Source organism: Eretmochelys imbricata, chromosome 4, assembly GCF_965152235.1.
Source record: "Eretmochelys imbricata isolate rEreImb1 chromosome 4, rEreImb1.hap1, whole genome shotgun sequence".
In the NCBI taxonomy this organism is placed as follows: Eukaryota; Metazoa; Chordata; order Testudines; family Cheloniidae; genus Eretmochelys; species Eretmochelys imbricata.
In genome coordinates this window covers 145,846,599-145,859,048 of record NC_135575.1, presented here as the reverse complement: position 1 = coordinate 145,859,048, position 12,450 = coordinate 145,846,599, and the positions used below count along the sequence as shown (strand labels likewise).

At 57.8% G+C, this 12,450-nt stretch overlaps 1 protein-coding gene across 1 annotated transcript in view; it reads right to left on the bottom strand.

The window, feature by feature from the left end:
• LOC144264379 (dedicator of cytokinesis protein 2-like) overlaps positions 1-12,450 on the bottom strand; it is a 336,931-nt gene that overhangs the window by 29,854 nt on the left and 294,627 nt on the right. The window contains exons 34-37 of the mRNA XM_077816134.1: positions 11,995-12,143; positions 8,745-8,830; positions 7,934-8,090; positions 6,960-7,000 (exon numbers count right to left, since the gene is read on the bottom strand). Coding sequence (XP_077672260.1) covers positions 6,960-7,000; positions 7,934-8,090; positions 8,745-8,830; positions 11,995-12,143 — 433 coding nt within the window. The remainder of the gene's footprint in view (positions 1-6,959; positions 7,001-7,933; positions 8,091-8,744; positions 8,831-11,994; positions 12,144-12,450) is intronic.

The window sequence follows — 12,450 nt, the reverse complement described above, 5'->3', positions numbered from 1 at the left end:
GTTCTCACGGGGTTTGGGAAAGAATGCTGGGAGATGTCTTGGTTGATTTATATGGAAGGACGGTATCATCTTAGGAACGAAATTTTGGATGGGTCCTTAATGTGACTTTGTGTTTAAAAAAAAAATAGTATATGGGGGGTCTGCCATGAGAGCCCCTATTTCTCCCACGCATCGAGCCGATGTGATTGCTATTAAAAATGCAAACTTTATGGATAGTGTGCTGGGGAACAGGTCACCAAGGGTTTGAATGGTGGTCTAGTGAGACCTTTTAAAACTAAAAAGAAAAGGAGTACTTGTGGCACCTTAGAGACTAACCAATTTATTTGAGCATGAGCTTTCGTGAGCTACAGTCTCTAAGGTGCCACAAGTACTCCTTTTCTTTTTGCGAATACAGACTAACACGGCTGTTACTCTGAAACCTTTTAAAACTAAGTTTAGGTCCCAAGATAGTGTACGTGGACGCACTTCTGGGTAGATTGTTTCTATGCCCCTGAGAAATCATTTAGTGATTGGATGTGCAAATATTGTTGTGTCATCGATTTTTTGGTGAAAGGCAGTGATAACTGCGAGGTGCACTTTGGTCAAACTTATGGATAGGCCAGTGTTTTTTAACTTGAGAATGGAATCTAGTATCAGTGGAAGAGGTGCTGACACCGGTGAGATTTATTTGGTGTTGCACCACTCAGTGAATCTCTTCCATTTCTGTAGGTAAGCCGTATGAGTAATAGATTTCCTATTGTGTAATAGCACTTGTTTTACTTGTTCCGAACACCCTGATTCATCCTGAGTGAACCATAGAGGAGCCATGCTTTCAGGTGGAGCATCTCTAGGTTCGGATGGAGAATCTGACCCTCGTGCTGTGTTAGAAGGTCCGTGTGAAGCAGGAGAGTGATTGGAGCACATGCTGCCATCCGTGTTACGAAGGGATACCAGGTCTGTCTTGGCCATGTGAGGGCTATCAGGATGACTCTCCCTTTGTCTGTCTTTATTTTCTGTATCACCTTCAATAATGGAGGTAGGGGTGGGAATGCGTATGGGAGAGATGCGTTCCATGTGATTAGGAATGCATCCCCCATCAATCATGTTCCCAAACCTGCTCTCAAGCAGAATCGCGGGCATTTGCAGTTTTGGGCTGTCACAAAGCGATCTATCACTGGGTGCCCCCATTGTTGGAGTATGTTCTCTAATATCTCCTTGTTCATCTCCCATTCATGATCATGGGTAAATTGTCTGCTGTGGTGTTCTGGGATCCAGGCAGAGATGTTGATATTGTGATGGATGCACCAGTTCCATAATTTTATGGCTTTGGTGCCTAGTGATCGGGCCCCTCCCTGTCTGTTTATGTAGAACATGCATGCAATGTTGTTGGTCATTACTCTTATGTTCTGGTTCCTTAGTAGCGGTAGGAAATATAGACAAGCATTGCGAACTGCACGGAGCTCCAACAGATTTATGTGTAGCCATGTTTTGTTGGGGGACCACTGTCCCTTAATTGTGTGTTATTACATGTGGGCTCCCCACCCTATGGGAGGCATCTGTTGTGAGCATTTGGGATGGTGGCTCCTGTGTGAACAGGATTCCTGACCACACATTGTTGGGTTGTGTCCACCATTCTAGGGATTCCTTGACTCTGAGTGGCACTATGAATCGTCTGTTTAGGCCATGTTTGTGGGGCCCGTAGATGGTTCATAGCCATCCCTGAAGGCATTGCATATGTAATTGTGCATGTTTCACCATGCATGTGTATGCTGCCATGTGACCTAGAAGTTGGAGGCAGATGTGGGCTGATATATATGGGCTGCTCATTACTACAGATATGAGGTTGGATACTGTGTTGAATCTAGGGAGGCTTTTGCTTCCATTGAGTCGAGGTAAGCACTGATAAATTCTGGTGTTGGACGGGCTCTAGGGTTGACTTGTTCTTGTTTATTTGTAGGCCTAGACTCTGGAAGAAGTCTATTGTTTGTCGGGTAGTCTGGATGGCGTCTATTCGACTGTGCGATTTTAGAAGGCAGTCGTCCAGGTAAGGGAATATTATTATCCCTCGTTTTCTTAGGTGTGCCGCTGCCACCGTGAGAATTTTGGAAAAGATTTGAGGTGCCGTTGATAGATCAAAGGGTCAGACTTTGCATTGGTAGTGGTTCGTGTAAATCTGCTAGGGTAAATCTGTGAGCGGATTGTAACATGAAAATAAGCATCTTCCAGGGCAAGGGCTGAAAACCAGTCCCCCTGTTCCAGTGCTGGTGTTATTGTTGCTAAGGTGACCATCTTGAACTTTTGTTTTCTCACAAACTTGTTCGGTAGTCTGAGATCCAGGATAAGTCGCCATCTCCCGTTTTTCTTCTGTGTTACAAAATAGTGGGAATAGAAACCCTTCCCCTGTGCTGAGTGGGAACTACTTCCACTGCACTTAGTTGTAGCTAGTGATCTATCTTGTCATAGTAGGTGCTCATGAGAGGGGTCTCTGAAGAGGGAGGGGGATGGGGAGTGGGTGGGGGTGTATAGAAACTAAGAGGATGGCATAGCCCGTGTTGGTGACTTCTAGGGCCCATTTGTCCATGGTGATGGAAGATCATCTCAGTTAGAAGGGGAGTAGACGGTCTCCAGATGGATGGATGGATGGATGATGTCAGCACTGTAGCATGGGGAAGGTCCTTCAGACCCTCAACCAAGGCTTCAAATTTTCTGGTTGGATGGAGTTTGGGGCGCTGCATCTTTGGAGTCTTTGTCTCTGTCTTTGTTGTTCGTATGATCACTGATGTTGTTGTGGATATGGTGAGTATCTGTTCCTCTGGTACGACTGATACCTATTCTGTCCTCCTTTTTGTGGATGGTATGTAAATGCCTAGGGATCGAAGAGTCACCTGTGAATCTTTCATGATGTGCAGCACTTGATTGGCTGCAAAGAGCTTTTCACCATCAAATGGGAGGGCTTCGTCTGTAGATTGTATTTCTTGGGGTAACCCTGAAGAGTTCAACCACGACGCCCATCGCATGACCACAGCAGTAGCAGTAGATCTAGTAGCTGTGTCTGCTACATCTAGGGATGCCTGCAGGTCTGTCCTCGCTACGCTTCTGAGACCAGTGATTTAAATTGGTCTCTTTTTCCTCAGGTATATCATTAATAAAGTCCAAAAATTTTGCACAGTTTCTGTGGTTATACCTGGCTAGTAGTGCCACACAGTTTGCCACCTAAATTGGAGAGTGGAGGAAGAATATACTTTGCGGCCAAATAAGTCCGACCTCTTACTGCCCTTATCAGTTGTGCTGTTGTTTCCCTCTCTGGCTGGCTGCCTCCACAACCAGTCGTTGGGAGCTGGATGGGTGAATAAAAATTCAGTTCCCTTTGAGGGGATGTAGTACTTTTTGTGAGCCCTCTTGCAGGTAAGTGGTATGGTGGTTGGATGGTGAAGATGTCTGCAAAATGTCCAGTAATACATGTTGGGCTTCCAGTAGTTCTTCGAGAGGAATTTTTAGTTCATCATCCACCCTTTTGAACAAGTCCTGAAAGTGGTTGCTGTCATCGGCGGTGGTTGGGGATGGGGGCATTATTGCCTCATCTGGAGAGGAGGATGTGTTATTAATGTTTGGCGAAGTGTCATGTGCAAGACACTCTTCTTGTTCTTCTACGGGATCCTCCCTTGGATCCGACGGTGTCATAAATATAAAGGGAAGGGTAAACACCTTGAAAATCCCTCCTGGCCAGAGGAAAAGCCCTTTCACCTGTAAAGGGTTAAGAAGCTAGGATAACCTCGCTGGCACCTGACCAAAATGACCAGTGAGGAGACAAGATACTTTCAAAGCTGGAAGGTGGGGGGAGAGAAACAAAGGGTCTGGGTCTGTCTGTGTGATGCTTTTGCTGGGGACAGAACAGGAATGGAGTCTTAGAATTTAGTAAGTAATCTAACTAGATATGTGTTAGATTATGATTTCTTTAAATGGCTGAGAAAATAAGCTGTGCTGAATGGAATATATATTCCTGTCTTTGGATCTTTTTGTAACTTAAGGTTTTGCCTAGAGGGATTCTCTACGTTTTGAATCTGGTTACCCTGTAAGGTATTTACCATCCTGATTTTACAAAGGTGATTCTTTTTACTTTTTCTTCTATTAAAATTATTCTAGTAAGAAACTGAATGCTTTTTTCATTGTTCTTAAGATCCAAGGGTTTGGGTCTGTGGTCACCTATGCAGATTGGTGAGGATTTTTATCAAACCTTCCCCAGGAAGGGGGGTGCAAGGTTTCGGTGAGGATTTTGGGGGGGAAAGACGTTTCCAAACGACTCTTTCCCAATAATAAACCCGGTAAGACGTTTGGTGGTGGCAGCGAAAGTCCAAGGGCAAAAGGTAAAATAGTTTGTACCTTGGGGAAGTTTTAACCTAAGCTGGTAAAAGTAAGCTTAGGAGGTTTTCATACAGGTCTTCACATCTGTACCCTAGAGTTCAGAGTGGGGAAGGAACCTTGACAGATGGTGAAGGTGGAAATCTAATGCCTTTCCTATGTGGGCTGGGGGGTCTGCTGAAGTGTCTTCTGTAAGACCCCCATGGGTCCCAATATGGCCAGTTCGTGGGGAAAGGCATGGGTGGTCCCATCCATGGATGCCAATACCATGGTTGTATTTCGTACCCCTATGTGGGCCTTGATCGTAGTGGTCCAGCTGTCATAGGTGTTCTGTTCGGGGAGGAATAGTGAGGTGAGAACATCCCTTTTTCCTTGTTGTCCTCTTCACTTGAGATTGGAGGGGCTATCAAAGATAATGGTTGCTCCGGTACCACGCGCACCGGGGAGCCCTCGACGTCCAGAAGTGGGGACTCCGGTATGAAGGAGACAAATAGATCTTTCTGGCGCAGAAAATGGTGTAGCACCAGGAGCTTCAGTGCCAATGAGGTCGGTGCCGATTGTGTTGATGATGTAGCAGTCGGTGCCGATGCTGTTGTGGTCTTTGTTGGCGCCATTGTAATAGTAACAGTGGGAGGCGGCATAGTCGGCAGAATGGCTGTCGGTGCTGTCTCCTTCAGCGTCACCAATGGTGCCTTGATGGAGGACGTAGGCTTAGAGCCCCTCGACTCTGCACAGGAGCGCTGTGTTTCGGCAGAGGCCACTGCACAGGTGGTGCTGGAGGTTCCCGGAGAGTTTTAAGTGCTGATCAGCTGTGTGGTCGACAACAAGGAGAGCAATCTGGTGGGAGACCATTTCCTTTTGTTCTGCTCTCTGTGAGGTAATGAGGATGCTTGTTTTCTTGCCATTTTTTTTTTTTTTTTTTTTGAGGAATGGGTCTCAGGAGACCTTGCCATTAAAATGCCTTTCTGTGAGCAGCCTGTCTTCAGGACACACAGCTCACACAGCTTCCACCTTCCTGGGTCTGACCTCGGAGCATTCAGCATCCTCTGCCCCTCCGTACGCTTCCCACAGCGAGTCCAGTCAGGTGGGGCTTCTGGGGAAGCCAGAGGGTCCTGCCCCACAACTCCGCAGTCAGACGGGACTCTCAGCCAGCCAGTAAAACAGAGGTTTATTAGACGACAGGAACATGGTCTAAAACAGAGCTTGTAGGTGCAGAGAACTGGATCCCTCAGCTGGGTCCATTTTGGCGGGCAGTGAGCCAGACAACCACGTCTGCACTTCACTCCATGTCCCAGCCAGCCCCAAACTGAAACTCCCTCCAGCCTCTACTCCTCCAGGCTTTCCCCTTTCCCGGGCCAGGAGGTCACCTGATTCCTTTGTTCTCCAGCTCTTTAGCTCTCACCTTGCAGGGGGGAAGGGCCCAGGCCATCAGTTGCCAGGAAACAGGGTGTTGGCCATTCTCTGTGTCCAGACCTCTGCACACACCTGCCCTCTAGGGCTCTGCAATGATCATACACCCTTACCCCACCACCTTGAAACTTAAGAACTGCATAGGGGAAACTGAGGCACCCCCACACTATCTAAAACTCATCTTGATGGAGAAATCACTATGGAACACCTCTGATCAGGAGCAGGAAACTCCTTCCCAGCAGAGATCATCAAAAGGAGACTTCCCCAGAGCCCTGACTGGCTTCATGGGGAGCAGTTCCAGAGCATCGCCCAGGGACTCTGTGACAATTGGATACCGGCATCACTTCTCTGCAAGTTGTGCAGCGTTTGAAAACTGGTGAATCCGGCATTTTTGTCAGTTCACAATATCTATCCTAACTATCCTAAGGGAGAAAAGAATTAAACTATTCTTTTTTTTTTTTTTAGGAAGAAAAGGAGTAAGTAATTTACTAAAAAATGAAACTTATACTTCCTATCCTATTTTAAACTATCTAAGAGAGTACTACCTAAGTGTAATGGGATGGCTAAAGGCTCCGTCCCAGGCTGGGGATGGTTGAGAAGGAAATGAGGGGTCCTAGGTGCACGCACTAGGTGAGGTGCTAACGGCGCCATGAGGCAAACACTGTGCAGGTCAGCTACGAAAACTCTCTGAGCAAAGGCACAGGGATGCACCATCACCTGAAGTGGAACACCCACAGAGACATCACTCAAGGAAGAAGCAGTGCCTGGGCCCTGCACAGCCAGACAGCAGAGAGCTAGACCTAGTCCATGAACCTCGGGGAGTCTGCCTGGCTCTGGGAGCCCGTCCTGTCCCTTCCTGGCACCATCCTCAGGGAGGGTATTAACTTCCAGCCAGTGGCTCCTGTGCAAATCAACCCACAGCAGCTGCACAGGGGCCCCGAGGGCCTCTTTCTAACTGCTGAACCTTTGTTCCAGGGCATGATGCACCTAGGGGGCTGCAGGGCAGGTACTGAGAAGAACCATCTTATTCTGCTTGTGAGTGAAGCCCATTGGAGTGGAGGCCACAGGACGCTGTGGTGGAGATGGGATGGGCCCCGCCTGGGCATACAGGGATAGAATCCTGGGGTTCTCACAGACCCCCGGGGCACATAGCTCTCACGGACCCCTGGGACACACGGCTCTCTTGGATCCCCAGGGCACACGGCTCTCACCTGATGTACATGGCCTGGCGGTCAATCTCCTTGTAGAAGTTCTGGGGAAGGAAGAGCAGAAGGAGGAAGGTGACTGGCGGAGGAGGTACTAAAGAGCTCTGGGCTAGATCCACAGAGGGACATCGGTGCTTGTGTGTAGGCACCTGCTACCTCGTGGGATCTGCAGCCCAGAAGAGGGTGCCCAGCTCCCCACACAATGGATGGGGAGAGCCAGGCCCCTGAGAGTGGGTCCCACAGAAGCCAGTGATAGGTGGGGAGCTGCCGGAACTAGCCAATGGGAGATACTGACCAGAAGGGTGGGGTCTCAGTCCTGCCCTTCTAAGGGCCGTAGGCGCCAGCCTCCCCCAACCTGGCACTCACAGCACTGACCCCTGGCTGCAGAGTAGCGCCTAGGCCAGGCCAGTTGGTTCCAGCACTCCCCCAGCTTTGGGAGCCCCAGGTTCAATTCCCCCTCTGCCAGACGTAGAGCAGGGATTTGAACATGGGTCACCCCTACCCACAGGGCTGTGGGGTGTCTGGGCGGGGTTCCCAGCCTCTCCCGCTGAAGCCACTGCACCGTGTAAATGTCCCTGCTACCAGCCATGTCAGGGACCAGTTCTCAGGGCTCGGGTACAGCAAGTGATGCCTGGGGGAGCAAGGGAGGGGCCCTAGCAGACTTGTGTGGGAGGGGGCTGCAATAGCCCTGAGGCTCGAAAGGGAATGGGAAGTCCATCCCCACATGTGCTCCAAGGAAGGGGGGGCTGGTGCCTGAGAGACAGGACGCATCTCTGTCTTCCCCAGATGAGCCATGTCCGGTCCCCCCTCAGGCCTGAGGGCAGCAGCGGAGAAGCCTCCCTTGTCACCGTGCGTCCCATCTGGCCACACAGCCTCATGCACCATAGGGCACGGCAGGCCCATCGCGCTGCCCAGTGGGGCGCGCGAGCTGCCCGGGGAGACGCTGGGCTGCCCAGTGGGGCGCACGGCCAGGGACCCACCAGCAGATTGACGGTGCAACTCATACTGTAGGTCTTGTTCTCGTCGTTCATGACAGCGCGATAGTCCAGCAGCCGCTCCAGGAGGCCCGTGACCAGGGCCACGAAGTTCTCACTGGGCTTTGCCAGCTCAGGGTGATTCCTGCAGCAGCTGAGGAGGCTGGGGAAGAAAAGAAGGATTCACAACCCTGTTCCCCTCTGCCCTGGCCTCGAGCCTGATGCAGGCCGGGCCCATTCCACACAGCAACAAAAAGGGGATATCTTGCTCGTGGCAAATGACAGCTCCTCCAGCCCTGGTCTCTCCCAGCAGGGGGCGCTGTGGGAAGCGGGGCAGGAGTTGGGGGGCGGGGGAGCTCCCGGCTCCTCCAGCCCCTGCCTCTCCCAGCAGGGGGCGCTGTGGGAAGCGGGGCAGGAGCTGGGCGGGCGGGGGAGCTCCAGGCTCCTCCAGCCCTGGCCTCTCCCAGCAGGGGGCGCTGTGGGAAGCGGGGCAGGAGCTGGGCGGGCGGGGGAGCTCCAGGCTCCTCCAGCCCTGGCCTCTCCCAGCAGGGGGCGCTGTGGGGCAGGAGCGCTTACTGTGTGGGGCTCCAGTTTGTCAGCGGGGTGAGGGGCGAGGGACGGAGCTCCCGGGGTGCCTGTGGGGCAGAGCTGGCAGTGACAGACTCGTCCCTGGTCCCAGCACTCCGGCTGGCAGCTGCTGAGGGTGATTGCAGGACACAGCAGTGGGGGCACGTGGGGAGGGTGCGCACGGCTGTAGGAGGGGCCAGACAGGGGCAGGTGTGAGGGGAGGCAGGGGCCAGGCTGGGCAGAGACTCACATGCTCTGGAACAGCTGCTTGTACTGCTCGTCCCCACGGCCTCCCTCCACTTCGCTGTCCAGCTTGTGCAGGATCTCGTCCTCGAACTGCGGAGAGGGGCAGCGTGAGCCGGGCTGGGGCACTGCCGAGCTCTGGGCGCCCCGGGGGCTGCAGCAGCAGAGATGCTGGCAATGAAGAAGCCCCTGCCCGGGGCCTGGTTCAATCCTGATCTAGACCCTTGCGCTGCCTCCCGGCCTGTGGGTCTAGAGCCCTTTCCCAGGGCTCCTGCCCGTCGCCTTCTCAGCATCCCCAGCCACGCCCCATGAGAGCCTTGGGGGGCGCAGGGCCACTGCCCTGGGGAGCTCCCTATCCTGCCCCTCAGCCGCAGCCACAGCACAGGCTGCCCCGGGAGGCTGGGCCAGGAGACTCTGGGCAGGGCCTGTGGTGATAACGGGGCTGACAGATTTCCCCACATTATGAGCTCAGCTGTGAGAGGCGGGTGGTAGCGGAGCACGTCCTGGCCTAGCTGAGCTCTTGAGTCCCTCCCAGCCACGGTTCTCTGACAAGTGTGGCCACAAGTAGAGCAAGCGCTGGTGGGAAAAGGGGCGGCCCAGGCCGAACGAGTCCCAAGGAAAAGGCCTGATCTAACTCCAGGCTCCAGAGAACAAGTGAGGGATTCAGTGACCCCAAACCAGTGTGTCGCCAACAAGGACAAAACACGGAGGGGCTGGGCTGGGCTGGGCTGCTCTGCCCCTCCCTCCCTCCCTCCGTCGCTCCGGGGGTCCTGAAACAAAAGCCCTGGGGCGGGGGAGAGTGGGGAGACAACCATGGGGACCCCCTCAGCCTGGCTATGGAGCAGTGCGCTGGGGTGGCATGTAAGTCTCTACTGAGGCCAGCCCAGGACAGTACCTACAGATGGGCTGTTTAGGGGGAGGGGCTCGGGTGCAGCTGGAGTCCCCAGGCAGGGAGGGCAAGGGGTGCTCTGGAGAGGGGCTCGGCCCGTGGCCCCGGGAAGGGAGGGCGAGGGTCACGGTCGGGGGGAGGGGCTCGGCCCGTGGCCCCGGGAAGGGAGGGCGAGGGTCTCGCTCGGGGGGAGGGGCTCGGCCCGTGGCCCCGGGAAGGGAGGGCGAGGGTCTCGCTCGGGGGGAGGGGCTCGGCCCGTGGCCCCGGGAAGGGAGGGCGAGGGTCTCGCTCGGGGGGAGGGGCTCGGCCCGTGGCCCCGGGAAGGGAGGGCGAGGGTCTCGCTCGGGGGGAGGGGCTCGGCCCGTGGCCCCGGGAAGGGAGGGCGAGGGTCACGCTCGGGGGGAGGGGCTCGGCCCGTGGCCCCGGGAAGGGAGGGCGAGGGTCACGCTCGGGGGGAGGGGCTCGGCCCGTGGCCCCGGGAAGGGAGGGCGAGGGTCACGCTCGGGGGGAGGGGCTCGGCCCGTGGCCCCGGGAAGGGAGGGCGAGGGTCACGCTCGGGGGGAGGGGCTCGGCCCGTGGCCCCGGGAAGGGAGGGCGAGGGTCACGCTCGGGGGGAGGGGCTCGGCCCGTGGCCCCGGGAAGGGAGGGCGAGGGTCACGCTCGGGGGGAGGGGCTCGGCCCGTGGCCCCGGGAAGGGAGGGCGAGGGTCACGCTCGGGGGGAGGGGCTCGGCCCGTGGCCCCGGGAAGGGAGGGCGAGGGTCACGCTCGGGGGGAGGGGCTCGGCCCGTGGCCCCGGGAAGGGAGGGCGAGGGTCTCGCTCGGGGGGAGGGGCTCGGCCCGTGGCCCCGGGAAGGGAGGGCGAGGGTCTCGCTCGGGGGGAGGGGCTCGGCCCGTGGCCCCGGGAAGGGAGGGCGAGGGTCTCGCTCGGGGGGAGGGGCTCGGCCCGTGGCCCCGGGAAGGGAGGGCGAGGGTCTCGCTCGGGGGGAGGGGCTCGGCCCGTGGCCCCGGGAAGGGAGGGCGAGGGTCTCGCTCGGGGGGAGGGGCTCGGCCCGTGGCCCCGGGAAGGGAGGGCGAGGGTCACGCTCGGGGGGAGGGGCTCGGCCCGTGGCCCCGGGAAGGGAGGGCGAGGGTCTCGCTCGGGGGGAGGGGCTCGGCCCGTGGCCCCGGGAAGGGAGGGCGAGGGTCTCGCTCGGGGGGAGGGGCTCGGCCCGTGGCCCCGGGAAGGGAGGGCGAGGGTCTCGCTCGGGGGGAGGGGCTCGGCCCGTGGCCCCGGGAAGGGAGGGCGAGGGTCACGCTCGGGGGGAGGGGCTCGGCCCGTGGCCCCGGGAAGGGAGGGCGAGGGTCACGCTCGGGGGGAGGGGCTCGGCCCGTGGCCCCGGGAAGGGAGGGCGAGGGTCTCGCTCGGGGGGAGGGGCTCGGCCCGTGGCCCCGGGAAGGGAGGGCGAGGGTCTCGCTCGGGGGGAGGGGCTCGGCCCGTGGCCCCGGGAAGGGAGGGCGAGGGTCTCGCTCGGGGGGAGGGGCTCGGCCCGTGGCCCCGGGAAGGGAGGGCGAGGGTCTCGCTCGGGGGGAGGGGCTCGGCCCGTGGCCCCGGGAAGGGAGGGCGAGGGTCACGCTCGGGGGGAGGGGCTCGGCCCGTGGCCCCGGGAAGGGAGGGCGAGGGTCACGCTCGGGGGGAGGGGTTCGGCCCGTGGCCCCGGGAAGGGAGCGCGAGGGTCTCGCTCGGGGGGAGGGGCTCGGCCCGTGGCCCCGGGAAGGGAGGGCGAGGGTCTCGCTCGGGGGGAGGGGCTCGGCCCGTGGCCCCGGGAAGGGAGGGCGAGGGTCTCGCTCGGGGGGAGGGGCTCGGCCCGTGGCCCCGGGAAGGGAGGGCGAGGGTCACGCTCGGGGGGAGGGGCTCGGCCCGTGGCCCCGGGAAGGGAGGGCGAGGGTCTCGCTCGGGGGGAGGGGCTCGGCCCGTGGCCCCGGGAAGGGAGGGCGAGGGTCTCGCTCGGGGGGAGGGGCTCGGCCCGTGGCCCCGGGAAGGGAGGGCGAGGGGTGCGCCAGGGCTGAGAGGCTCAGTGTTGAGGGCCTGGGACCAGGCGCAGGGGCTGAAGGGAGCTGTGTTCCTGTCAGGGCCAGCTGGGTCATGGCCGAGGGGGAAGGTGACAGGCCCTGTGCCTCGTCTCTCCAGCTGGCCTCTGGCCCTGGTGCTCTCTTTTCCCAGAGCCTCCCCCCACTGCCCCTGTCATACCGACACAGACCCCCGTGGGAGGGGCTCACCACCGCAGCATGCCTCCTAGCCCAGGGCTGCTCTCATCCTTTGCCTTGTGACTACGCGCGCCCACTCCTTGCACCCTGCTGGCCCCAGTCTCCCTGGGGCCCAGTACGCACCATGCTGAAGGTCTTGGTCAGCTGGTACTCGCACAGCATCATGTCGAAGAAGATGGGGATGGTGGATTTGCGCAGCTCCAGCTCGGGCACCAGCGTCATCTCCAGGATGGGGCCCACCATGCCAGGGATAAACTGAATCTTGTGATGGCCTGAGGCAGGGGGGCAGGAAGGGACTGGTGGGAAGGGTATTGCTCTCCCAGGACCCCTCCCCTCTCCCCATGGCGGGAGAGCCCGCTCCTTCCTGCTGTGGGCAGCAACCCAGGGGCAGGATCTCCTTGGAGATGTGGCGGTATCACCCTGCCTGCCCAGCCCTGTGGGACACTGGCAGAATTTATTACACGCCTTTCCGAGGCACCCAGATCAGGCCTAGCAACGAGCTGGGTCCTGCCCCACAGAGAGCAGCATCCAGGAGCATGATGATCGGCAACAGGTATAAGGGACAGACAGACGGGGAGC